This window comes from Lytechinus variegatus, chromosome 6 (assembly GCF_018143015.1).
Source record: "Lytechinus variegatus isolate NC3 chromosome 6, Lvar_3.0, whole genome shotgun sequence".
Lineage (NCBI taxonomy): Eukaryota > Metazoa > Echinodermata > Echinoidea > Temnopleuroida > Toxopneustidae > Lytechinus > Lytechinus variegatus.
In genome coordinates, this window is record NC_054745.1 from 38,646,525 (window position 1) to 38,670,529 (window position 24,005).

The following is a 24,005-nucleotide window of genomic DNA, read 5'->3' on the forward strand; positions in this document are numbered from 1 at the left end:
TTATGATAAAAAAACAACATCAAAACTTAGAGCCCGGGAAGCGTTTCATGGAAAGGAGTTGTCTGACGTTTTATCCGACACTTACCATGTTAGCACTGCTTCTTAGCCAATCAACACCAAGGACAGTTGTCAGATCTGACAACTTGTCGGACATAAATGTTGATGAACTACTCCCCCAATCATCTTATTCATGTTGAACAGGCACAAGAATATGATTGAGTCTTAGTTATGAGGATTTCATTTAATATCTTGTTTTTGAAAATGGAATGGTCTGGAATAAAGAAAACTCTCTAAAATTTTATTCATTGAAGGTTCTTAGTTTGAAGGATAGTTGGGCCTACACCATTCTTTGTTTTGTTGTTGTTATTGTGTTTTAAATGACTTTTATAACTGGGTCTGCAGAAAAGACTACGCTATATTTCCATGTTTTACAACATAAAGAGGATCTTGGGTCTTCGTTTGCTTTTTTGTTTATTGTTACTAATTTATTATTATTATTCATCATTTCTTATTTGAAAGATCTGGGTCTGGAGGAAAGACTACGCTATATTTCCATGTTATTCAGCATAAATAGGATCGTGGGTCTTTGTTTGCTTTTTTATTATTACTAATTTATTATTATTATTCATTTGTTATTTGAAAGATCTGGGTCTGGATGAAAGACTATGCTATATTTCCATGTTATTTAACATAAATAAGAGAGTTGGAGTCTCTGTTACTTTTCCACCAGTTTTAATTAACTGGGTCTGGAGAAAAGACTAAGCTCGATGCTCATTTTCATTCCACTAGAACATCATTATCGTATCTTTGTTTGGGCTTATATAATAATTTTTTAAACAACCGGGTCTGGAAAAAGACTTTGGAAGTATATTATGATTTTTGAAACAACCGGGTCTAGAAAAAAGACTTTGGACTTTTATCATAATTTTTGAAAAAACCAGGTCTGAAAAAAAAAGACTTTGGACTTGCATTATAATTTTTGAAACAACCGGGTCTGGAAAAAGACTTTGGACTTATATTGTAAATTTTGAAACAACCGGGTTTGGAAAAAAAGCTTTGGACGTATATTACAATTTTGAAACAACTGGGTCTGGAAAAAAGACTTTGGACGTATATTATAATTTCGAAAAACCGGGTCTGGAAAAAGACTTTGGACTTGTACTGTAATATTTTATTAACCGGGTCTGGAAAAAAGACTTTGAACTTTTGTGCTATATGAACGCATTACTATATGATTTTAGTTTAGAACGGATTCGCCAAAAATCCCTTCAAATTTATTACATTTGTGGGTAAAGTCATTATTACATTTGTGGGTAAAGTGCATTATTACATTTGTGGGTAAAGTGCATTATTACATTTGTGGGCGTTATTACATTTGTGGGCGATTATTACATTTGTGGGTGTAACAGGGGGGATCGTCCCCCACCTCAACTTTTTTTTGAGGGGGGGGGGATCTGTCCACACCTCCCATTCCCCTTCATCCGCCGCCTTTGCTTCGATCCATTCACGAGTATACCATGCGAGACCGTAAGATCTCAAAGGGCACTCTAACACGCATTTTCCATATTCTAAAAATGCACCCCTATATTGGGGTGTGAATTAAACCTACCTTCTTCTTCTTCTTCGTTTTCTTCTTATCTTCTTCTTTTTCTTCTTCTTATCTTCTTCTTTTTATTATTCTTTTTCTTATCTTCTTCTTTTTCTTCTTCTGTGCTGAATTCCTCCGTTAACGACCGGAGAACTGCAAGCCTATATATTTACGTTGTGGCCCAGTGGATTAGTCTACGGACTCTGAAACAGAGGGTCGTGGGTTCGAATCCCAACCATGGCGTAATTTCCTTCAGCAAGAAATTGATCCACAATTTGCTGCACTCAACCCAGGTGAGGTAAATGGGTACCTGGCAGGAATTTATTCCTTGAAACGCAGCGCGCGTAACAGCTGCACTGCTAAAGCCAGGGTAATTATGCTGCATATACTGTAGAGTGCTTAGAGACTTCTGACAAAGTAAATGTTAAGTGTCAATGAAGTATAATTATTAATCATTATTATTTAGTTGCAGTACAGCATGGTAAAATAATGAGCTATTAGTTGAGCATCTTGATCAACAAGGCGCTATCTTGAGAAATGTAAATCAAACACTACTAACAGGATGAAAGTCAGGAAACTGATACGAGACACCAAGGAGGATAAGAGTCTCTATTTGAAAAGCTTCACAGCAAAAACTGTGGTGTTAACCGGTGTACATAGAGGACCACACCAGTTATTTTACACCGGTGTTAAATTGGTGGTGTTAGTTTTACACGCTATAGGTGTTATTACAACACCTATGGTTGTTACATTTACACTCTTTGGTGTTATGTGCAATCTCTAGGGTGTTATTTTAACACCTCAGGGTGTGGTCCTCTATCTATTAACACCTACTGGTGTCAGTTTTAACACCACAGTTTTTACAGTGTTGAGAGCACTTTAATGGCATCCTCTGGAAAATATTTCAGAAGATTATTCCTGATGGGTATAGGTTAGGCCTATGCATTCACTAACAAAGTGAAAGACAGTTTCCGCAGGTGCATGGCAAGCAGGACAACTCGGGTCGAAAACTAGTCTGGAGATCTTGCACAGTCTATACTTTGGGTGAGATAGGTGCTGGTAAGAAGCTGAGCTTAAACAAATGTTTGAAACAAAATGTTACTATTGGCAAGTATTCCCTGAATTGAACCCTATATGCAGCGATATGTCACGGACGTCGGTCGTCGGTTTTACCCGCATCATTTGGTTTAGTAGGCCTACAGCCCAATTGGCGCAAATCATACTCTAAACACGGAGTGTTGACTCCTGGGGCAAAAAGTACATCCTGTATAAAATTGTTTTTTTTTATACCCTCGTTAATTTGACCCTTAACACGTTGCTTTCATAGCGAAATAGATACCCCTTTTCATTATTTTAGTGTTTTTGACACCCTTACTACGTACGTAACATGCCCTATCTTGAAAAGATACCCTTTTTCGTGTGTTTTATTTTTGGTTGCGCATGGTATCCACTCGTCAATGTAAAGTGCCCCCCCCCCGGGATAAAGACGTTGTTTGACAGAAATTGTGATGAATTTTGAAACAAGTTATTTAATTTTTCTTGACAAGATGTTGAAAAAGTTTAAAGGATTAAAAAAAAATGAAAACAATCGTGGAAAAGTTTATACAACTTTTTGTTAGATTGACGCGTTTAAACAGCGTGCACTGTGTGAACTACGTATCCGGCCCATGGATTTTATTCGAGCAGTCCTTTTTTTTTCTCAGGTCGCTAAAAATGATTTCAATTCACGCATTACAATGGCATTGTTTATCTGATACGCATCTGAATCACTTTAATGAGACAAAAAGGCTATTGCTAGAATGTCTCATTTTCAAGTCTCAATGTCTAATGATTTGAGTAAATTAGATTTACCTTGGATTTACCTTGGAAGTAGGCATAAAGTTATACAAAACTTATTTGCCCCTCTGTATCCAAATGTTGGTACTTAAAACTTATTTGGCGTTGAGTGGCATGGGTAGAGCATGGACAAAGAAATTTTTCATCTGGATTGTACATGTTCAGGGACCTTTCCACACCTTTTCCAAACGTGATTTGAACATGTTGACAGTTTGACTGTTCACAACTTCATCTGGTAGATTGTACCATTGTGTGACAACTCTCTGAGAGAGTAGGCCTACCTTGTCTCAGCTTTGAACGAACCCGATTCTTCTGAATTTTAAATTTGTGTCCACGTGTTCTCTCTGATCTAGACAGTGTAAAAAATTGGTCTGCACAGAAGTCGTCAATACCAGTCGATAATTTGAAGATCTGCAACATGTCTGATCGGTGTCTCCTATAGGCAAGTGTAGGCAGTTTCGGGCTTTGGAGGCGTGCAGGGTAGCTGAGGTCCCTTAATCAAATGAAGTCAGAAGTTTAGTTGCTCTTCGTTGCACCTTTTCAAGCTTCTCAATATCTTTTTTGTAGATACGATGCCATATACACATGAGGAATATTCTAAGACAGGCCTTATTAGTGTCTTGTACAGAAGTAGGAATCCTTCTTGATCAAAAGATGAAAAGGTACGTCTGATCATTCCAAGTTTCCTGTTTGCTGCAGCGACAACTCTTCCGACTTGCTGTTTAAACTTGATCATCGAAAGTAACTCCCAAGTCCTTCTCCTCCGATACTGATGCAATGTCGGAAATCATACCATCTTTCTGCACTTTATAAATCCTGTCTGAACTTTTTTCTACCTAGGTGCATCACTTTATATTTTGACGTATTAAAGGGGAGTTGCCATGTATTGGACCAATTTGAAAGACTGTCCAAGTCTTGCTGCAACACCTCACCATCATTGTTATTGTTAACAGAAGAGTAGAGTTTGGTATCATCTGCAAACATTTTGACTGTCGATGAGTTACCAGATATAACCTCGGGGAGATCATTAATGTAAATAATGAAGAGAACGGGGCCGAGCACACTCCCTTGAGGAATTCCGCTGGTAACAGGTACATGATGTGAAAATGATCCATTGACATTTACTCTCTGGCTCCTATTAGATATAAATGCTTTAATCCAAAGCAGAATCTTCCCTTGGATACCATAAGCATGCAATTTCTTCAGCAGTCTTTCATGCGGAACACTGTCGAAAGCCTTTTGGTAGTCGAGGTAAATGCAGTCCACATTATTACCATTATCCAGAATATTACTCCAATCTTCAATCACTGTCTAGATGGCAATAGAGAACTGTTTATATATATATACATGTATTACTGAGCATCATGAAGTTCTTTTCCTCGATTCATTAATTTGATATTGCCTTGCATTACAATAATCCAATTTATCTTATCAAGATCATATTTTTATTTACTTATCAAATCATTTATACTTTTTGTTTTTATTCGTTGTTTGCCATGTTTATGTGTTTGCTTGTTTTTGTAAATGTATATTTCTTTCCCGGGGAGCGTTTCATGAATTTTCAGACATTTTCTTTGACATGAGTCTAAGTGGCACTTTTCTGTTTAACGGCATTTTTACATAAATTTTTTCACTTGTGCTTCCCAAGAGGGGGGGGGGGGCTGTTGCACCCACAAATGTAATAACGCCCACAAATGTAATAATGACTTTACCCACAAATGTAATAAATTTGAAGGGATTTTTGGCGAATCCGTTCTAAACTAAAATCCTATAGTAATGCGTTCATATAGCACAAAAGTGCAAAGTCTTTTTTTCAGACCGGGTTAATAAAACATCAAAGTACAAGTCCAAAGTCTTTCTTCCAGACCCGGTTGTTTAAAAAATTATAATATACGTCCAAAGTCTTTTTTCCAGACCCGGTTGTTTAAAAAAATATAATAAAAGTCCAAAGTCTTTTTTTTCAGACCCGGTTGTTTAAAAAATTGTGATATAAGTCCAAAGTCTTTTTTCCAGACCCGGTTGTTTCAAGAATTTTAATAAGTCCAAAGTCTTTTTCCTGACCCAGTTATTTCAAAAATAATGATATTCCTGTGGAAAAAAATGGGAATCGAGCTTAGTCTTTTCTCCAGACCAAGTTAATTAAAACTGGTGGAATTAATGTCTTTGTTGTTGTTTCAACTTATATGGTGTATATTGTGAATATATGCACTAAGAGTAAATTGAGAATCAAGCGTAGTCTTTTCTCCAGACCCGGTTACCTGTTATTTAAACATTATGAATAACAGTTTAAAAACAGTATAAAGACCCCATAATCTTATTAATGCTGGATATAGCGTAGTCTTTCAGCCCGACCATTTTTTTCTTAAAAAACGCTAATAATAAGAATTAAAAAAAATCAAAGTCTAAGACCAAACAAACCTTCAACCTAAGAACCTGTTTTAAAAGAGGTTTAGAGTGTTGTCTTTATTCCAGACCTAAAACAGTTACGAAAAAAATCTTCTAACATAAGACCTTATATTCTTATTCTCGTGGAATAACACGAGTTTTAAAACGTATTCTTTCCTCCAGACCCGGCTATAAAAAAAAAGTAACTGAAAAACTTCGAATCTAAGACCAAATTTCCAAAGTTTCACCCAGTAAAAATATGTCTTTTTAAAAATAATACTACTACCCCTACAAAACATTGTAATAACGCGTGGGTAAAGCAGACATCCTTTCTCCAGACTTGGTTACTATTTGAAAAATAAAATAGTTTTTACAAATATTCTAAAACGAATACCCAATAATCTAATTACTGTGGAACAACATGAAGACCGATTGTCGAAGATCGACTTTCCTCCAGACACAATTATTTCAGGAATAAAAAATCAATAAAACTCAACCCCCAACAACGAATCTAAGAACCAACAATCCTCCAAATTAAGACCATGCATGTAGAAAAGCACATGTTTAGAGCGTCGTCTTTATTCCAGACCCGGTGATTTAAACAATCCTAAAAACAAAAGACTCATATTCTTATTCTTGTGGAATAACACGAGTATTATGCTTAGTCTTTCGTCTGGACCCGGTTATTTAAAAGATAAAGAAATATTGAAAAAAAATGAAAGCTGAGACCAATCTTCAAAATTAAACCCACTTAAAATGCTTGGGCTCAGAGTGTTATCTTTACCCCTCACCGACGTATATTATAACTTTTGAAATGACCGGGTCTGAAAAAAAAAATTGGACTTGCATTATAATTTTTGAATTAGCCGGGTCTGGAAAAAAGACTTTGGACGTATATTATAATTTTGAAACAACCGGGTCTGGTAAAAAGACTTTGGACGTATATTATAATTTTGAAAAACCGAGTCTGGAAAAAGACTTGGACTTGTACTGTAATATTTCATTAACTGGGTCTGGAAAAAAGACTTTGAACTTTTGTGCTGTATGAACGCATTACTATAGGATATTAGTTTAGAACGAATTCGCCAAAAATCACTTCAAATTTGTTACATTTGTAGGTAAAGTCATTATTACATTTGTGGGTAAAGTGCATTATTACATTTGTGGGTAAAGTGTTATTACATTTGTGGGCGTTATTACATTTGTGGGTAAAGTGTTATTACATTTGTGGGCGATCAAAAATTATTACATTTGTGGGTAAAGTGTTATTACATTTGTGGGCGTTATTACATTTGTGGGTAAAGTGTTATTACATTTGTGGGCGTTATTACATTTGTGGGTAAAGTGTTATTACATTTGTGGGCGTTATTACATTTGTGGGTAAAGTGTTATTACATTTGTGGGCGTTATTACATTTGTGGGTAAAGTGTTATTACATTTGTGGGCGATCAGAAATTATTACATTTGTGGGTAAAGTGTTATTACATTTGTGGGCGTTATTACATTTGTGGGTAAAGTGTTATTACATTTGTGGGCGATCAAAAATTATTACATTTGTGGGTAAAGTGTTATTACATTTGTGGGCGTTATTACATTTGTGGGCGATTATTACATTTGTGGGTGTAACAGAAGCACGTGCCGGTTTTGCGTCGCCCCCCCCCCCCCTCTCCCGGCACTCAGATCTGTCAGTGATTTTGCTGAGCACATCTGAGTATATAGGCTTTCAGAGATTCCTTGGGTATAGAGTTAAACTCTAAGCAAAGTGAGTCCAAATGATGCCATTGTTTCTATTTCTACTCCGGCTCCGGTCACAATAGATAGCTGTCCAGATGACGACCCCAAGCAGGAATGTGTAGATATGTGCCAGAGTAACGTATGTGACACTGGGGCACATAAAGCCGCCATATGCAGGATGTTGAACTGTGGACAATGCACTCCGGAATACTTCAATCCTGGGAGCAGCGAAAACATACTCGAGTGCTGGGGTGAAAAGCGTTACGAAAAGCAAGAAGATGGAATTCTCCGGGAAATTCCCACTGTCGCCTAAAGACAACTTTAGATCATTCTCCTCTTTCGCTCTCTCCCACGTCCCCCCCCCCCCTCCTGTCTCTACAAATTGATACGTCGTTTGATGTTCTAAAACCGAGTAGTCTTCACTTCCGGTCTTCACTAAACAATTGGTTTCCGACTATTAAAACAAAAAGAGCTTAATTGAAATCTTCGGAGATATGTGAAGAAAAAGTATTACCATACGTTATATTTTCAAGATATTTGGAAAATGATATGAGCATGAAGAATTATGAAGGCAGAAATAATGGCTCCAATCAACCTTTATCCCCTATTAATAGGACCCGTTTCACAAAAATTGTTGTAATGACAAATTTACAAAAACATAATTTGGTTGTCTCATTTGCCTGATATAGGAACTTCTATCTCAATTTAGTCATTGTTTTTTTTTCATTTGACTCATTAATTCATTTCCTTCTGAGACCGAGAATGATATAAAAATAAAAGGAAATAGAAAGTAAAATGAGCCTTAGTTTCTTTATGTCATTATTTGAAAGTGTTATTTTAATATCTGGGGGTGCGCCATGCGAAAGATGAAAGATGGAGGGAAACAACAACAAAGAGGTGGTGAGAATGAGAGGGAGATATTGAAAAGAGAGAGAGAGACCGGGAGATACAGGGTGACAGAGAGAAAGAAAGGAAGGAAGGAAGGGAGGAAGGAAGGAAGAAAGAAAAAAAAGAAAGAAAGAAAGGAAAGAAAGAAATAAAGAAAGAAAGAAAGAAAGAAAGAGAAAGACAGGGAGGGAGAGTGTTTGGAATAATTTCCCAAAGTCCCAAAAATTTAAAAATGTTTAGCGTTTTTTATTTTTAATCCGAATTATTATATATTTAATTCTTCTTTGATTATTTTGATTCATTTATTTGTTGTTGACACATGGTCGGAAATCCCAGGGGGGGGGGACCAAAAATAGTAGGGGAACACATTATCAAAAGTCCCCCTACTATTTTTGGTCTTTTAAGATGAAAAGAAATACATCATTCAAAATCGAAATAAAACATGCATTTTGAACGAGATGACTTGGGGTGATAACCTTATTGCTTGTCAAATTTCCCACCCCGACCCCCCTCTCTTTGGCGAGAGATTTCCGCCCTTGTGTTGATAAAAGCTCTATTCAGCTCATAGCCTATTTTCAAAGGGCCATGCAAAAGATCAATAACATAATTTGAAAATTCAAAAAATGTAACATAATCTTGATTCAACATATTATATGAAATGGGATATATTGGAGTGAATGTATGGCAGTTTGTATTATTTTACTACTGACGAAAATCCGAGGGATGATACAGCCCACCCTTTGAAACACAGGGTCGTGGGTTCGAATCCCAGTCATGGCGTAATTTCCTTCGGCAAGAAATGGATCCATATTGTACTGCACTCGACCCAGGTGAGGTAAATGGGTACCTGGCAGGAATTTATTCCTTGAAATGCCACCGCGCTGTAAAAGGCTGCGTGGCTAAAGCCAGGGTAAATACACGGGACGCATTTGGCAGTGATATGCGCTTTTTTATGTTGGTATTATTATTACCCGCCATCCCCCCCCCCCATTTCAGAGATGGAGATGGCCTGTACAATCACCCCTCCCTCCCTCCCAGACACACACACACACAAACACACCCTCACAACCTCCCCCATCTCGTGTAAGGCATCGTTAGTGAAAGCATCACAAAAAGATGTTCAATCAATGCTTTTTAGTTGGTCTCCTCTTTCGATTTCATAGCATTATTGTATTAAAGAAATGATTTATATATTGTATTTTGTAAATATGTCTATTGAACTATCATTGTAAATGTAAAAAGATTGTAAGAAAAAATAAACATGATAAATAAATTGAATTGAATCAGAAAGAATAGAATATAATCTAACAATATATACTTTAATGATCACTTACATATAGAATTACATTACATTTACAACATTAATGAAATAGACATCATGGGGGGAAGATTTCATGGAATAAATAGCCAGTGATTTTCTCTTGACTAGCTTGCTTTCAGCCACACAGCAAAAACTCCGGTGTTGATTTAACACCAGCCAGAAATCTATATATGTCCACACCAGAGAAGTATTGAAACAGCACCAGTTTGAAATCAAACCGATGCTGTTTTAATTCTAATTGGTATTGTACAAACACCTATCTGGTGTTAGACCAAAACGAAACTGATGTTGTTTAACATTTCTCTGGTGTGGACACATATAGATTCTGGGCTAGTGTTAAATCAACACCAGAGTTTTTGCAGTGCAATCAGATTCCAGGATTCTTCAGGTTTCATCAACCGTCTGTGAAAATCACTCGACTATTTATTTCATGAAAACCACCCCAAGGAAAAAATAATAAAATGAATTACCTGCAATAATCACCCACGGGAACTTATGAAGTACCTACAACAGTACCCGTCATTATTTTGAATTTCAAGGCAGTTTTATAGTCATATAAAAATTTTACCAGTAATCAGCTTTCTTCAGAAAGGAAATTGCACCGCTGTCAAACAAAAGAAAAGAATACCAATTACCAATATTTCAATCAAAGAGAAGGGTAATTGTATGCAGCAAGCAGCATCTGTGCAGAAAGAAATTGTTTAATTAATACCTTTTGGGGGGTACTTATTGTTTTTATATATATTTTATATATATCTATTGCCCATACTTAGTGCTCGAGAACTTCATCACTGTCCACATGTATGTCATTGCATTATTAGTAAAGAATTTGGCAATTCTAGATTGTTTTGTTCATATTTCTCAAAGAGATTTAGAAAAAAAAATAAACAGAATTCAAATTGTACTGAATTGACAAATATATACAATACTGCACATAGCTTAGATAGATATGCATAAGAACCAAACATAGTATATATTACAAGTAAAACCAAACTCTTAGCATACAGGTGGAATAAGCTAGAAATACAAATCAACTACATAATTATCATAAATACAGTGTCCCACTAAATAGACAAATAGAAGACATTAAGTAGTTTACCCTCAAGCTCATCCAGCTCAAAATTGCCATGACAATTACTTCATAACAACATGACAAATTCCTGTCATGAAATTCTTAGGCCCGAATTCACAAAGGTGGTTTTGAAAACCCACGGTTGAGTCCACTGTTCATGCAGGTTTCCTATATAAATTAAGCTTAATTTAGCGCGTATTGGGCGCGTGTATAAAAAATGTCCAATGCTGATGCGCGTTTGTGTCACAGTGCGCCAAAATGACGCCTGTTACCACGGTTAGATACGCTATTTTATTCACGAGTCCACTGTTTGAAGAGTGGACTCACGAATAAAATAGCGTGGATAACCACGGCAACAGGCGTCAATTTGGCACACTGTGACAAAAGCACGCATCAGCATTGGAATTTGTTTATACACGCGCCCAATACGTGGCAAAATAAGCGTAATTATACAGGAAATCTGCATAAACCATAAAATCAACCGTGAGTTTTCAAAACCACCTTTGTGAATTCGGGCCTTAGTACATGTACTTTTGGCCTTGATCTAGCAAAATAAGATTTCTCCATGTATTTTAATCTCTCCAAATTTCAGTTTTGAAATTGATTAAAAAATTTCAGAAAAAATGCATTCTGACAGGACTTTAGCTTCGGTTGTTTTGCCAGATCAAAGTGTCCCATCTGGGAATATTTTGCTTTGCCATGAATTTCGTTTTGTCCTAGAGGATTCAAGGTAACTGTCAAACTCAGCAATAAATAGGCTCACATGCTCTCACACTGACAAGCTGGGCATGAAATAACAAAGCTTCCATCATTGTTGCAGGTAAATGGAATACCTATAATGTTCTCTTTATGTGGCAGTAATTAAGTCAAATGGATAACCCATTCACCAAGAGAAACAAGATTAAAAATATATTTCAGTTATTTCTGTATCAAATTAACAGTGAATATATTCTAATTTAGTCTACAAGATCGAAATTATAAAATCAATTCAATTCAAGCTGACAATATATATAAAGTACCATCTCTCCCCGAGGCTAAAGTAAAGTGTAGCCTCTAATTTAAACTTAGTCCCTGATTTAAATCACTGATTTAGGTACAGCCAGACACAATCATAATTGCAATCCTTTATTTAGAAAACACCGCTTAATGCAATCATAATTGCAATAATATCAGAATACAAACATAACTACAATACTTAGATGAGACTGCTTAATTGCAATCATTTATGTCAGAATGCTAAATACAATAATTGCATTCCCATAAGTCGACTGCTACAAGTAAATACAATCATAATTGAAATCATTTAGGAAACACAGCTACATACAACCATAATTTGAGGTCATACTGCTAAATACAATCATAATAGCAATCACTTAGATCATAGTGCTGAATAAAATCACAATTGCAATCATTTGGGTCAGAATGCTAAATTATGCAATAATTGCATTCCTTTAGGTTAGACTGCTAAATACAATCATAATTGCCATCATCTAGGTACATGACTGCTAAATACAATCATAATTGCCATCATCTAGGTACACGACTGCTAAACACAATCATAATTGCAACCCTCCAGGTACGACAGACTGCTAAACACAATTTTAATTGCCATCATCTAAATACATGACTGCTAAATACAATCATAATTGCTATCCTCTAGGCACGTCAGACTGTAAATACAATCATACTAGAAATTACAATCCTGTAGGTACGGCAGACTGCTAAATACAATCACAATTGCAATCATTTAAGTCAGACTACTAAGCACAATCACAATAGCATTCCTTTATGTCACATCGCTGACACTCCATAACAGTCTTGCTATGGTTAACTCCTATTTAATTAAGCCATGACTACCCTATATTGGAATGATGATGATCAATGTTTTCTCAACAGGGTAACAAAGTGTGATGTCATCAATTTGCTTTTTCTACATTTCAGCAAGTCCATGACCGTATTCTGGTTGAGCATGAAGACAAATCTTTCCATACACCAGATTTGACGTGATTGGTTCATGTTGGCCTCAGGTATGGCCAAATGATTAGGTACAGGCATTATGGGATATGGGCATCAACACAGGGGATTTCCCTTTTTTTTTTGGGGGGGGGAGAGGGGACACAAAGAAGATGTCCTCCATGAACAAAGGCCAATCTTCTGTGCTAAGGCCCATGTTTCCTATCAGTCTAAAGGGGGGGGGGGCAAGAAAATACATGTATTTGCAATCAATTGTAAATATTCTGTTGTAATCTTACAATTGATAGATCAATTTCAACTTTAGCAAATCAGATTACACTCCTTTTTTAAGGAGGCAGAATAGCAATCAACCAGAAATTAAAACAGACACGAACCAACAGCGCGTTCTCGGGTCCTCAACTACTCATCCCTGGCCAGTTTCCTGACCCATAATGCTAGTGTAGTCTAGTAATATAGACCCACTTGAATGATAACATGCTAATTAACTACTCAATACATTCATACAGCAATAATTATATTACCAAGTAGCAAAACAATTACTATTCCTCTCAAAACTTTTCAGTTTCTCCATACAAATACAATTATAGGTCACTTCATTCTCTGTAATATTAGTAGGTATCAGAAAACCTATAATTTAAGACTATGTATAACACACAGTCAATTAAGACAACACACAATTTACCCCCCTTGAAGAGAAAGTTACAATTAATTGCACGAGATATGATTGATTTATGGACCAAAAATAGACTCGCAATTGATCACAAGTTTCTTGTAACACGCCATCAAATCAAATTAGTTTACTAAATATGCACCAATATATTTTAAAAGGGCTATTAATTCAAGTAGGAATTTGTCTAGAATGCAATCGACGTCGGCCTCGAGGCGACGTTTTGCCGGCCTTGGTCTCGACCTCAGGCTGAGTAACGTGTACAAACTCTACGGGAGAATGTTTTCTCGAGTGACTTGGAAGTACTGGCCTTGACCACATCCCTGGTGGCCTGTTTCCTGTCTTACAAAGAATTGCGAATCAGATCAACCACGACTGGAAAGCCAGCAACGTCGACATCTCAAATGCATATTTGTTAAAAATATTTTCTAGATATGATGTATATATATTATATACATTCATCATTTTCTTGAAAATTCAGTGGGCTTCTCTTTGTTTACAAAGGGCATTTTGCAAATTTCCTGTAGAAAAATTGACATTGATGGATTTTCATATAACAGAGTTTGATTGGATCGATCGTAACTCTTTGTAGAGCGAGCCTAAGGATACAGCCAGATCTTGCGCCTAAATGGAGATTCCCACTGAATTGGTTATGGATATTTGTCATCCTCCTCCACCGAGGTATGGGGGGCATTTCACAAAGATTTAAGTATGACTTAGAGTCGCACTTAAATACCGAGTTGCGTACGGTATGAAAGGCTTGACCGCTTTGGTCAGATCGTGCCGTGAGGACGTGCGCTACTGCATATCTAGCAATAAGATCGCGCGTTGCAGATCATGTACGTGTCGGCATTTACTTGCGAATTAAGTCATACTTAAATCTTTGTGAAACACCCCCTGGTATTAAATCTGATGGAATGCAGCAATGTTTTTGTGACATCATCATTTCGGTATCGAATAAAATGTAAATTCTTAGCCAGTGACTTCTTTCGAAGCCCTGTAGATTTCCTTCCCTTCAACAATAACCTTAGCCGTATCAGCTGGCTTGACGGTTCTTGCGATCATCGCTTGACCGACCGAGAGAGTTGTGTTGGTGATTTTTCCCGGGGAAAAGTACTCGAACGGTGCGCCAACCACTCGTGCGATACTTTCTCCGAAGCGGAATTCTTCTCGATGGCACATTAGCATTCTGCGGGTTAAAGAGAGAAAATGGCAAACTTCTTTAAAGTGTAATAGTCAGGCAGCATATGTCCTCTACTTTGATAAATTGACCAAGTCTGATTTTACACTTTTATGTGATTAGTGACATCACAAGGAACTTTCAACTTGGTGAACAATTTCTACTGGTTATCTTGACCATTATGGTCAAAATGGGTAACAAGGGGTCAATTTTTTTTTTAAATTGCCAAGATTGTGTAGAGTCTGACATCAAATGGTTGGTCTTGTTATACTAAACAAAAAAGTGGCCCCCTTTAATTCTTGCCATGTGCACATTTAGCTGGGTTGAGAGCGGCTTTTGTGGATCAAGTTTTCGCTGAAGGAAACTCTGCCATGGCTGGGATTCGAACCCACGCTTGGTTTTTGCCAAAATTTTTATTTGGACCAAAATCATGCGAACATTCAGGGGCGTTCATACGGGAGAGCTGCTGCAGGCCAGGCACATCTTTTGGTCGCTAACTTCAGTCCATCTCATAATTACGGCGAAGCCAAAGGAAGCGATGTCTGACTGAGGAGTCAAATTATGTTGAGTTCGAACCCCAAAATACAGCTGTTCCCGAAAGCAATATTTGGAAAAGCAATGGGCACTTTGACCTTAAATGTGACCGAGGGACTTGCCACGACATTTGCGAACAATTACTAGTGGTGAGGTATGCTAATAAAGGCCGGTGGGTCCTAGTCGGTCTACCAAGCAAAATGTGCATACAACGATGGTCTTGATAGGCCATTTCATTTTTACAGCAAGTAATCGCCAAACCCTCGTGTTACGGGGCTCAGAACAATGAAATGAGAAAAACATAGTGTAATTACCCTGGTCTGTAGATTGCGAACTTGTCAAATCCAAGTTCTGCCGTCTCTTCCTCCGTCTGGCCCTGTAAGGAATGCAACGACAGGGGAGAGTTTCACGAAGACATTTATAAAGTGATTGTCATCTACAACTGTTATAAGCTCCTGAAATCATAGAATCTGATTGGAGGCAAGCAAATTTTCTGAAATTCAAATATTATGTGAAGCTCTCCCAGAGGAAGTCTTTCACATAGACTTTTTGAAAGTGATTGTCATCAACAATTGTTATAAGCTATTGAAATCCTTTTATATGATGGAGGCAAGCAAATTTCTGAAATTGAAACAACTTGTTGAACACTCCCAAGAGGAAAAGTCTTCAATGAGGACTTTTTTAAAGTCCTTTATTGTCTACAAATGTCATAAGCTACTGAAATGATTTTATATGATTGGCTGAGAGAAATTCTTAAAATTACACTAATGAATGAGACAGGAAGCACTCAAGATGAGAGTTTCACAAAGATCTTTATCAAGTGGTTTGTCCTCAACTGTTACAAGCTGCTGAAATCCCTGCATCTCATTGGCTAAGACCATATTTTGTTAATCACAATAATACATGAAGCACTCCCAGTAACTTAGGAAGTGGCGTTTCAAGTTCCTTTAAATCAATTGAATGCCAACCAAACATTGTGCAAATTTTACCCAATGCTGCACAACCATAAACCGAAAGTGCAACAAAATCACACCCAACCAATATACATACATGCCATTGCTCCCTTAGTTACATAATATTGAATAAAAAATTGTAGTGTAGTCCCATACCTTGACTTTTAGGTAGAGCATACTGCTTTTAGCATTTGCTCCCACTGATGATACTAGGTGGTACTGCTCGCATCCGTTCTTTTTTGCGAGCTCCCCGATCTTCATCACGTAGTCGTGATCGACCTTCTTGAAGCCTTCCTATGTAGCAGAGAATAAAATTGATGTTATTAGTGCCAATATCAAAACTATTCATTACAGTGAAACCTGTTTATTAAGGCCACTGGAGAAATGTGGCTTTCACAGACAGGTTCTTACACACATATTCCCTTTGAATGGGAGAAATTTTTAATGTCCACTAAATAAATGATTTCACTGTAGTCAGGTTGCTTCCAAGCCAGCTTTGACTTTAGGGCAGACCAGGGTTAGTTGGAACATGGGGTAAGTTGAAACATTGTAATTTTCTTTAATGCCTGTAAAATAAATCTATGTAATACTGCCCTCAATTTATTGCAAAAATAATTCAAACACTGTTGTATTATCAATAGCAATAAATTGAGTGCAGTATTGCATAAATTTATTTCACAGGCTTTAAAGAAAATTACAATGTTTCAAATTACCCCATGTTCCAAATAACCCCAGTCTCCCCTACTATCAATTTATTGCTATAAGATTGTTACAATAATAGTGATGATACTACTAACAATTCGCATAATATCTCTCTGTATAAGCTCTCAACATTTCTAGGTAATAACAAATAAGCCATCTCGGAGTGTTGGAGATACAATCTCAGCATTTGCAGAAAAAGGTTATTTGAACAACCATTTCTCAGACCAACTGACATGCAACTCTTAGGGGTTTGCCCGACATAGCAATACTCATTTTCAAACAGACTGGATTGGACTGTGATGGACTTTCTTAAATCCTTTCTCTGAAACAGAAAATGTTGACAATGAATGTGAACAGCTGTTAGTGAAACTCAGACTATTTTGTGTCATGGAATGCCTCCCAAGCAATATCCTTAATGACGTACTAGTGCTTGGCAATATTATGGATACTATCCAAATTATGCGATATTGACAAAAATATTGAATATTCGATAATGGTTATGTAAGACTATGTACATATTTCCTAAATAACACATGACCAACATATTGATAAGTTAAAACTATTTTCTGACCACAAATGCTGCTCTGTATTGCTTCAAACCAACTCAGAACCTGGTATCCACAGTTGGCACGCAACTACCCACTTCTCATCCACAAGCACCACTAAAGGCCTAACTTTCATTTCCCCTTTCAAGCTCTCATGGGAATCACTGCTGCTCATATTGAACTTACAGAATGAATCTTCAGACTTGGCAATATATCATCATGTTATCAGCGATATTTAGATGGTAATGATCAACCAACATCAAATCATATCTCGACCAGTATAAGCGCTAAACACTGTGCTAAGAGAGGCCCTGTTACAACCGGCAATCTAGGAGTAATGATCAAAGCTTGACATCACAATCCAAGATGTGACTGGCCTACTGTTAATAAAGCTCTGTTAGAGTGAATGTTTCTGTGCGGCCAGTAAAGCACAGGTGTACTATCACATACCTTGCCAGCCTTGCCTCTGGTTGTTCCTAGACAACAATAGCCAACAGAAGGTCCTTTGAAGATATCATCTGAGGCATCTAGGTTATCATAGTCAACAACCTTCTGTTCCTGAAAGAAAAGGTCAGGATAAAAATGGAAATTATTTTGATGCAAAAAAATGAGTGATAAAATAATAATAATGTAGCAATTATGAGTCACCGATTACCTAACCTAGTTGCCTATTCAATGGTGCATTACATGTATATTTTCCCAGATTTAAGCTCTAGATGCTAAAGCCGCTTGGCGCATTCATGGAATTAATCCTGCCGGGTAACCATTCACCTCAACTGGGTCGAGTGCAGCAGTGTGGATCAATTTATTGCTGTTCAAAGGAAAACATGCCATGGCTGGGGTTTGAACCAACATCCATCTGATTGAAAGATGAGAATCCTAACCACTAGACCATGATTTTGTATACAATAGGTATCCTGGACAAAATCACATCATCAGCTAAACCACAGCCAGGGTTTCAGAGAGGCATTCCCTGGACCCATTTCATAAAAGGGTACAACTATTGTAACCTTGCCATCATGGCCATGTTATCACCGTAGCTGTATCTTCATCACAGTATTTTTTCATCAAATTTGTGGTGTAAAATTGTTTTTTACTCACTAATATTAAGTGCTTATTTGTCAGCAAGTTTTATAATATCAAAATGTATTGGCCTATTATCTGATCCCTACCCTTTAATCTAGGCAGAAGATGCAGCTTTTGTACATGTGTATGTGCCTTCAAGAGAGTCACACAGTAGGTGGTTTCAAAGTTCAAACCGCCTCGATCACAAGAATCCCCGTTAAATTACGAGAACTTTTTAAGGCTAGAAAATACCCGTTAATTATTCCTGCATTCACACCGCCCCGAAACACATCCTTCGGGATAAGTTCCCGAAGTTACGAGCATGCGCAGTGTGGTCTGATAAGCAGGCAAGGCGGGAGATTCAAAATCACTAGCCCAGCAGCCACCCACGCCGCCGCGCCCAACGACACGCTGGGATAAAAGTTCCCGTAATTTGCTTTCACATCGCCAAAATACCTGCGACCTTGGAAAAATCCCCACGAAAGTTCTCGTAATTTCGCCAAGTACCTACTATTTAGCGGGTATTTTCTTTCGGGGATATTACGCGTAGTTTGCTTTCACATTACCAAAATACCTGGTATTTTCTGATCGGGGTAAATTTCCCGATCAGAGAATACCTGGAACTGGCGAACTTCGAGGCGGTCTGAAACCACCTAGTTACACAAAAACATAGGCAATACGTCCTACTTGGAAGATTACACACAGTCACCAACTCCGGTCTTGCCTTAGTGCTTGTTATGATATGGACTAAGATTCGTGGCAGGCTTTTCGTAGTGAAAAGTGGCAGCAGGCATTTGCCGCATCAGACGTATTGCTGATATTTGGCCTAACAGTATGAGACTGTTAAAGCCTGTGTATAGCTTTGGTAAAGGGTCAATAATGTGATTGATAATCGAATATCATCTAATATGACAGTCTTACTGAAGCGTAGAGACCGTTAGATATTTTTCCAACTGCACTTCTCTGAGAAAATTTCAAATATTCAAATCTTGGATATATAGTGCCCTCTCTCGGCGATGCTTGTTTTGAATTAAAAAAATGGGCATTTAATCTCTTATCTTATAAATTTAGTGATTAGATATCCAAAAGTTACAGACAAAGAACATATCTTGAAAGTTTCAGCCCATTCCATGATTTGGAATAGGATAGATATTTTAATTTGATCGGGTGACCCGATCAAGTTAAATTTCCATGCAAAATCGCAAAATTTATCTTGTAAAACACATTTTCATTTCATATCCTCCACATCATAACTGTTATAGGGCATATCCATTCATATTAGCTAGCAATGAATTGGAATAGTGATAGGTGCATTTTGGTGGATTTACCAAAACTATACACAAGCTTTAAAGGGGAAGTTCACCCTGAAGAAAACTTTGTTGTAAAAATAGCAGAAAAAATAGTAAAAAATATTGGTGAAGGTTTGAGGAAAATCCGTTAAAGAGTAAGAAAGTTATTAGAGTTAAAAGTTTTGGATTTGTGACGTCATAAACGAGCAGCTGTCCCATGTGTTATGTAATATAAAATGCATACATTTCAAATTTTGTATGGTTCCTGATGACTTAATTTTGTTTTCTTTTCATGATCGGGTGTGAAACGATGTGTCTATTGACATACAAAAGTTACACTGAAAACCATTTTCAATTTTCTGAGAAAATGACATTTCATTGATTTTTTACCATTCGCTATGTAGGAATGCTGCTCGCATGACGTCACAAATCAAATAATTGAAATTCTAATAACTTTTTAATTATTTGATGAATTTTTCTCAAACCTTCGGCAATATTTTTCATTAATTTTTCTGCTATTTTTACAATAAACTTTTTGTCAGGGTGAACTTCCTCTTTAAAAGCAAAAACAAAAGCTGCAGCCTCTGCATAGATTATAATCATAGGCCAACTCATTCCTGGCACCCTAAAATATTAATTTAAGTTGGAACAACTTATGTTTAGCTTTGGGGTGGCTGCAAGGTCATGATCATTACTTACTGCTGAGAAATCCTTGAAGACATCCCCTTTAAGAGGAACCTCCCGTCGACCAATCAAGAAGACCTTACTGAAGATCTTCGTCCTGGCCAGCTCCTGTACCAGGGCCTTCCCGCATTCTCCTGTGTACCCTGCCACGAATGCAGTCTTTCCAAGGGCTCTGAACTTCTCCATCTCGTCCTGGAGAGGGGGCGGTTTACCCTCGGCCCCTTTGGTACTTTCTGGTTCAGGTTCTGCTGCTGGTTGGGTTTCCGGGGAGACTGGAGGGGCAGATTCCTGTTCTGTTGGGGGCTCCTGCTGTTGCTTCTGTTCGTCGGCCATATTCTATTACGATAAATAATGTGTTTATATCATAAACATATTGCACACTAAAGTAATTAACCCATTTAGAGATTCAACCCGCATATATCTGTGGGTTGGATTCAATGCAATCATCCAGTCTTCATTGCAACACAGTACAGAGCTGCCAACCTTTGAACGAGTGAAGTCTAGGCCTACTCTAGTCTAGTCAATGATAAATATCATTAAAATTACATGATGTTTATCAACCGAAACAAAAATTTTACAATTCGTGATATTTAGCGGCCAAAGCAAGTATTTTTAAAAATCTAAATTGGCAGCTCTACACACGTGTGGCATCTAGGTATCGATAACAAAAGACTGCAAATTGGTGACGTCAACAGACTGGGTAAGTGAACGCTCGTGCTCTTCTTTTTTTTCAATTTTACTCCTATTTATTTCATAAACATTAGAAACTTTATGAAACACTGGGGTAGTTTGGGCGCAAAACAAAACGTAAATTGGTGATTTAGGTCTAGTTTCACCGTGGGAAATCATAGCAGGTATGTTACAAAAGCGCCCTCTTTGTGCATTCTGAATGAGGCATTGAGTGTGCGGACTAGAGAATTGCAGGGTGACTGTGGGGGCATTGCTTTGTATTGTGTTTGCATGTGCAAGGAAAGGTTATTCCCCATGACATCATTGTTTTTACGTAGTTGAATGTTTATGGCAGCTGTCTGGACTTGAAAAAAAATCTTACTCAGTGATCTTGCGACTCTGTGTGCTGCTGGAACTTTGGCCTTGCTTTCAACCTCTTGCTATATTAACAAGTATCATCCCACTCAAGGTATTCATTCCGATAGAGCAACCTTAACTATATTGTGCCTTTTTTTTGTGGTGAAATTTGAATGAAATCTACTGACGCTAAATGTGTTTTTTATGTCCGTTTCGGCAAAGTCTGTTATTTTGGGGAGTGTTGTTGAGCACTTCCATATGCCAATGTATGCGCATTGTTGTTTTCTATTCGTGCACCTTGGTCCCAGTTAAGATCACGACTTTTGGCTTAAAAACAAAGGAATACATAAGAATTGAATAGGCAATTTATACAACCTTAAAACTACAATGACTTTCTTATTTCAGGGGCTATTGTGATAAATGAAGTGTTAAATTAAAGGTCTTGATTAGCTCTAAATGGTGCCAAGAAGAAAACACCTTATTTTTGAAATATTTTTTTTGCAATGTACCTAATCATAGCCTCTAGACGGCCAGGTATGGGTATCTGTCTCAGGCACTAGGCAGGCTTCATGGGGAGTAAGCCTACGTTAGTAGCAATATAACCTCGTTCGTAGGATAAGTGGTTACTGCCGGTTAGTAGATGACTTTACTTCCCAGAAGCCTCTAGCTCTAGGCTAAGCCACTCATTCAATGAACAAGGTTTTCTATTTAGGCCTATTTATTTATTTTATTTATTTTTTTAATTGGCAGTGTATACAGCCACACGCGTGTGTCTTTACCATCCAGCCACACGCGTGTGGTTATATCCAGAACACCTATCTGTGGATACCGCCACACGCTGCCAGTAATAACAGTAAAACGCGTAGGTAGGTCTGACCGTCTATATCACGATCAAAATAACCTCATTTCTTCATTAAATTCTTACATTCTAAACCACTCTGATTTCTTTAAATCGTTTTAATTTCATTCTCACCGTCTTCTTTCCTTGCTTTTCTTGTCTTGTTACAAAAGGCCGCCTGTTAAATAGCAAATTTCCACACTTTTTCTACTTGTGTCGATTCTCTACTGACTCTAGGCTATGTGCGCGTACGTGCGAAACCCAAACTGTGTATGTCTACTACTGCGCTGCGCTAACGCTGTATGGGTCTGCCACCGCGAAGGAAGCCAGAATCGACACAAGTAGAAAAAGAGAATTTGCTGTTAAAAAGACGACCGTTTGTAACAAGACAAGAAAAGCAAGGAGAGAAGACGGTGAGAATGAAATTGAAACGATCTAAGGATATCAAAGGGGTTTAGAATGTAAGAATTTAATGAAGAAATGAGGTTATTTTGATCGTGATATAGACGGTCAGACCTACATACGCGTTTTACTGTTATTACTGGCGGCGTGTGGCGGTATCCACAGATATAGGTGTTCTGGATATAACCACACGCGTGTGGCTGGATGGTAAAGACACATGCGTGTGGCTGTATACACTGCCTTTTTAATTAGGCCTATTTTTTATTTTTTAAACCGCACATATGCAGAATATATCTTAATTTCACAGCACTGTATATACTCCTGCACAATTCTACAAGTACGATGATACAACATCCTGATGGACTTAAGTTTAACGGATGATGATGATGATGATGATGATAAGCGCGTAAGGTCAGCAGCTCCGCAACCCAGCGGAGCGGTTCGGTTGAACTTATTACCCCAGCCCTGTCGGCTGCGATGACCAGCTCTGTTCGACAGTCCCCCACTCATTCTGCCATTCACCCAATTCGACTCGACCCTCACACATCGCAAACACTATAAAATAATATATTTCAAAAAAGAAATTATCCAAGAAAATGCGTCACATTTACCTTGAAACACTATAGGCCTACTCGGTTTTTCTTCCAGCTTTTGAATAAGAGACTGACAGATGGACGATGACTAAGCAGATTTTAATAACACTAGCTGACCTCGATGTCATCGATCAACAAACGTAGAGGGCGTCAACACTTCATATCTGTGCATTAGAACCAGACAAATAATATAAACCCCTCAAAAAAGTTTGGAAATCTGAGTTTGGCCATTAATTCTTCAAAACTCCCAATTCTACACAATGCATTTTTTTTTCATTGAAATTTGAATTTTGACTTGCCCCACATTTCAAGGCACTGCAACTCCAAGTGAACCATAATCATACCATGCCATCATTTTAAAGAAAATTTAATGATCTATACTTACGCATTGATTATTACTAAAAACCAAGGAGGGATTATCGATCAAAATAAAAATAAACCGCTGAGAAACTCACTCATCACCACCGAAAAAAGAACAGAGACTTTCTATATAGTGTCATTTTGCAACTTTTGAATTTGGACCTTGACCCACATTTCAAGGCACTGCACCTCCATGTGAACCAAAATCATATCATGTAGGGTATCATTTCAAAGAAAATAAAATGATCTAACCATTGATATGAATAACACATTAATATTTACTAAAACCGAAGAGGGGTTATCGATCAAAGTCAGATTTTCAAACTTTTTTGAGGAGTTTATATTGACTTTAATGAGGCTTATGGACCG

The 24,005-nt window shown here is 37.5% G+C and overlaps 1 protein-coding gene across 1 annotated transcript; it reads right to left on the bottom strand.

The window, feature by feature from the left end:
* Nucleotides 1-11,491: 11,491 nt before the first annotated feature.
* Nucleotides 11,492-23,419, bottom strand: LOC121417449 (oxidoreductase HTATIP2-like). The gene is made up of 6 exons (XM_041611164.1): nucleotides 23,295-23,419; nucleotides 20,433-20,753; nucleotides 17,830-17,937; nucleotides 16,289-16,426; nucleotides 15,494-15,555; nucleotides 11,492-14,654 (listed from the first exon to the last, which is right to left on the bottom strand). Exons 2-6 carry the CDS (start codon nucleotides 20,748-20,750, stop codon nucleotides 14,438-14,440), a joined length of 843 nt encoding a protein of 280 aa, XP_041467098.1. The 5' UTR covers nucleotides 20,751-20,753; nucleotides 23,295-23,419; the 3' UTR covers nucleotides 11,492-14,437.
* Nucleotides 23,420-24,005: the final 586 nt, after the last annotated feature.

Excerpts from the sequence above, each read along its gene's own strand:
- LOC121417449 (XM_041611164.1), bottom strand. The coding sequence starts at position 20,750 with ATGGCCGACGAACAGAAGCAACAGCAGGAGCCCCCAACAGAACAGGAA. Across the intron at positions 17,938-20,432 it reads TCTTCAAGGATTTCTCAGCA|GAACAGAAGGTTGTTGACTA; the intron begins GTAAGTAATGAT and ends CTTTTCTTTCAG. Across the intron at positions 15,556-16,288 it reads TGCTCTACCTAAAAGTCAAG|GGCCAGACGGAGGAAGAGAC; the intron begins GTATGGGACTAC and ends CATTCCTTACAG.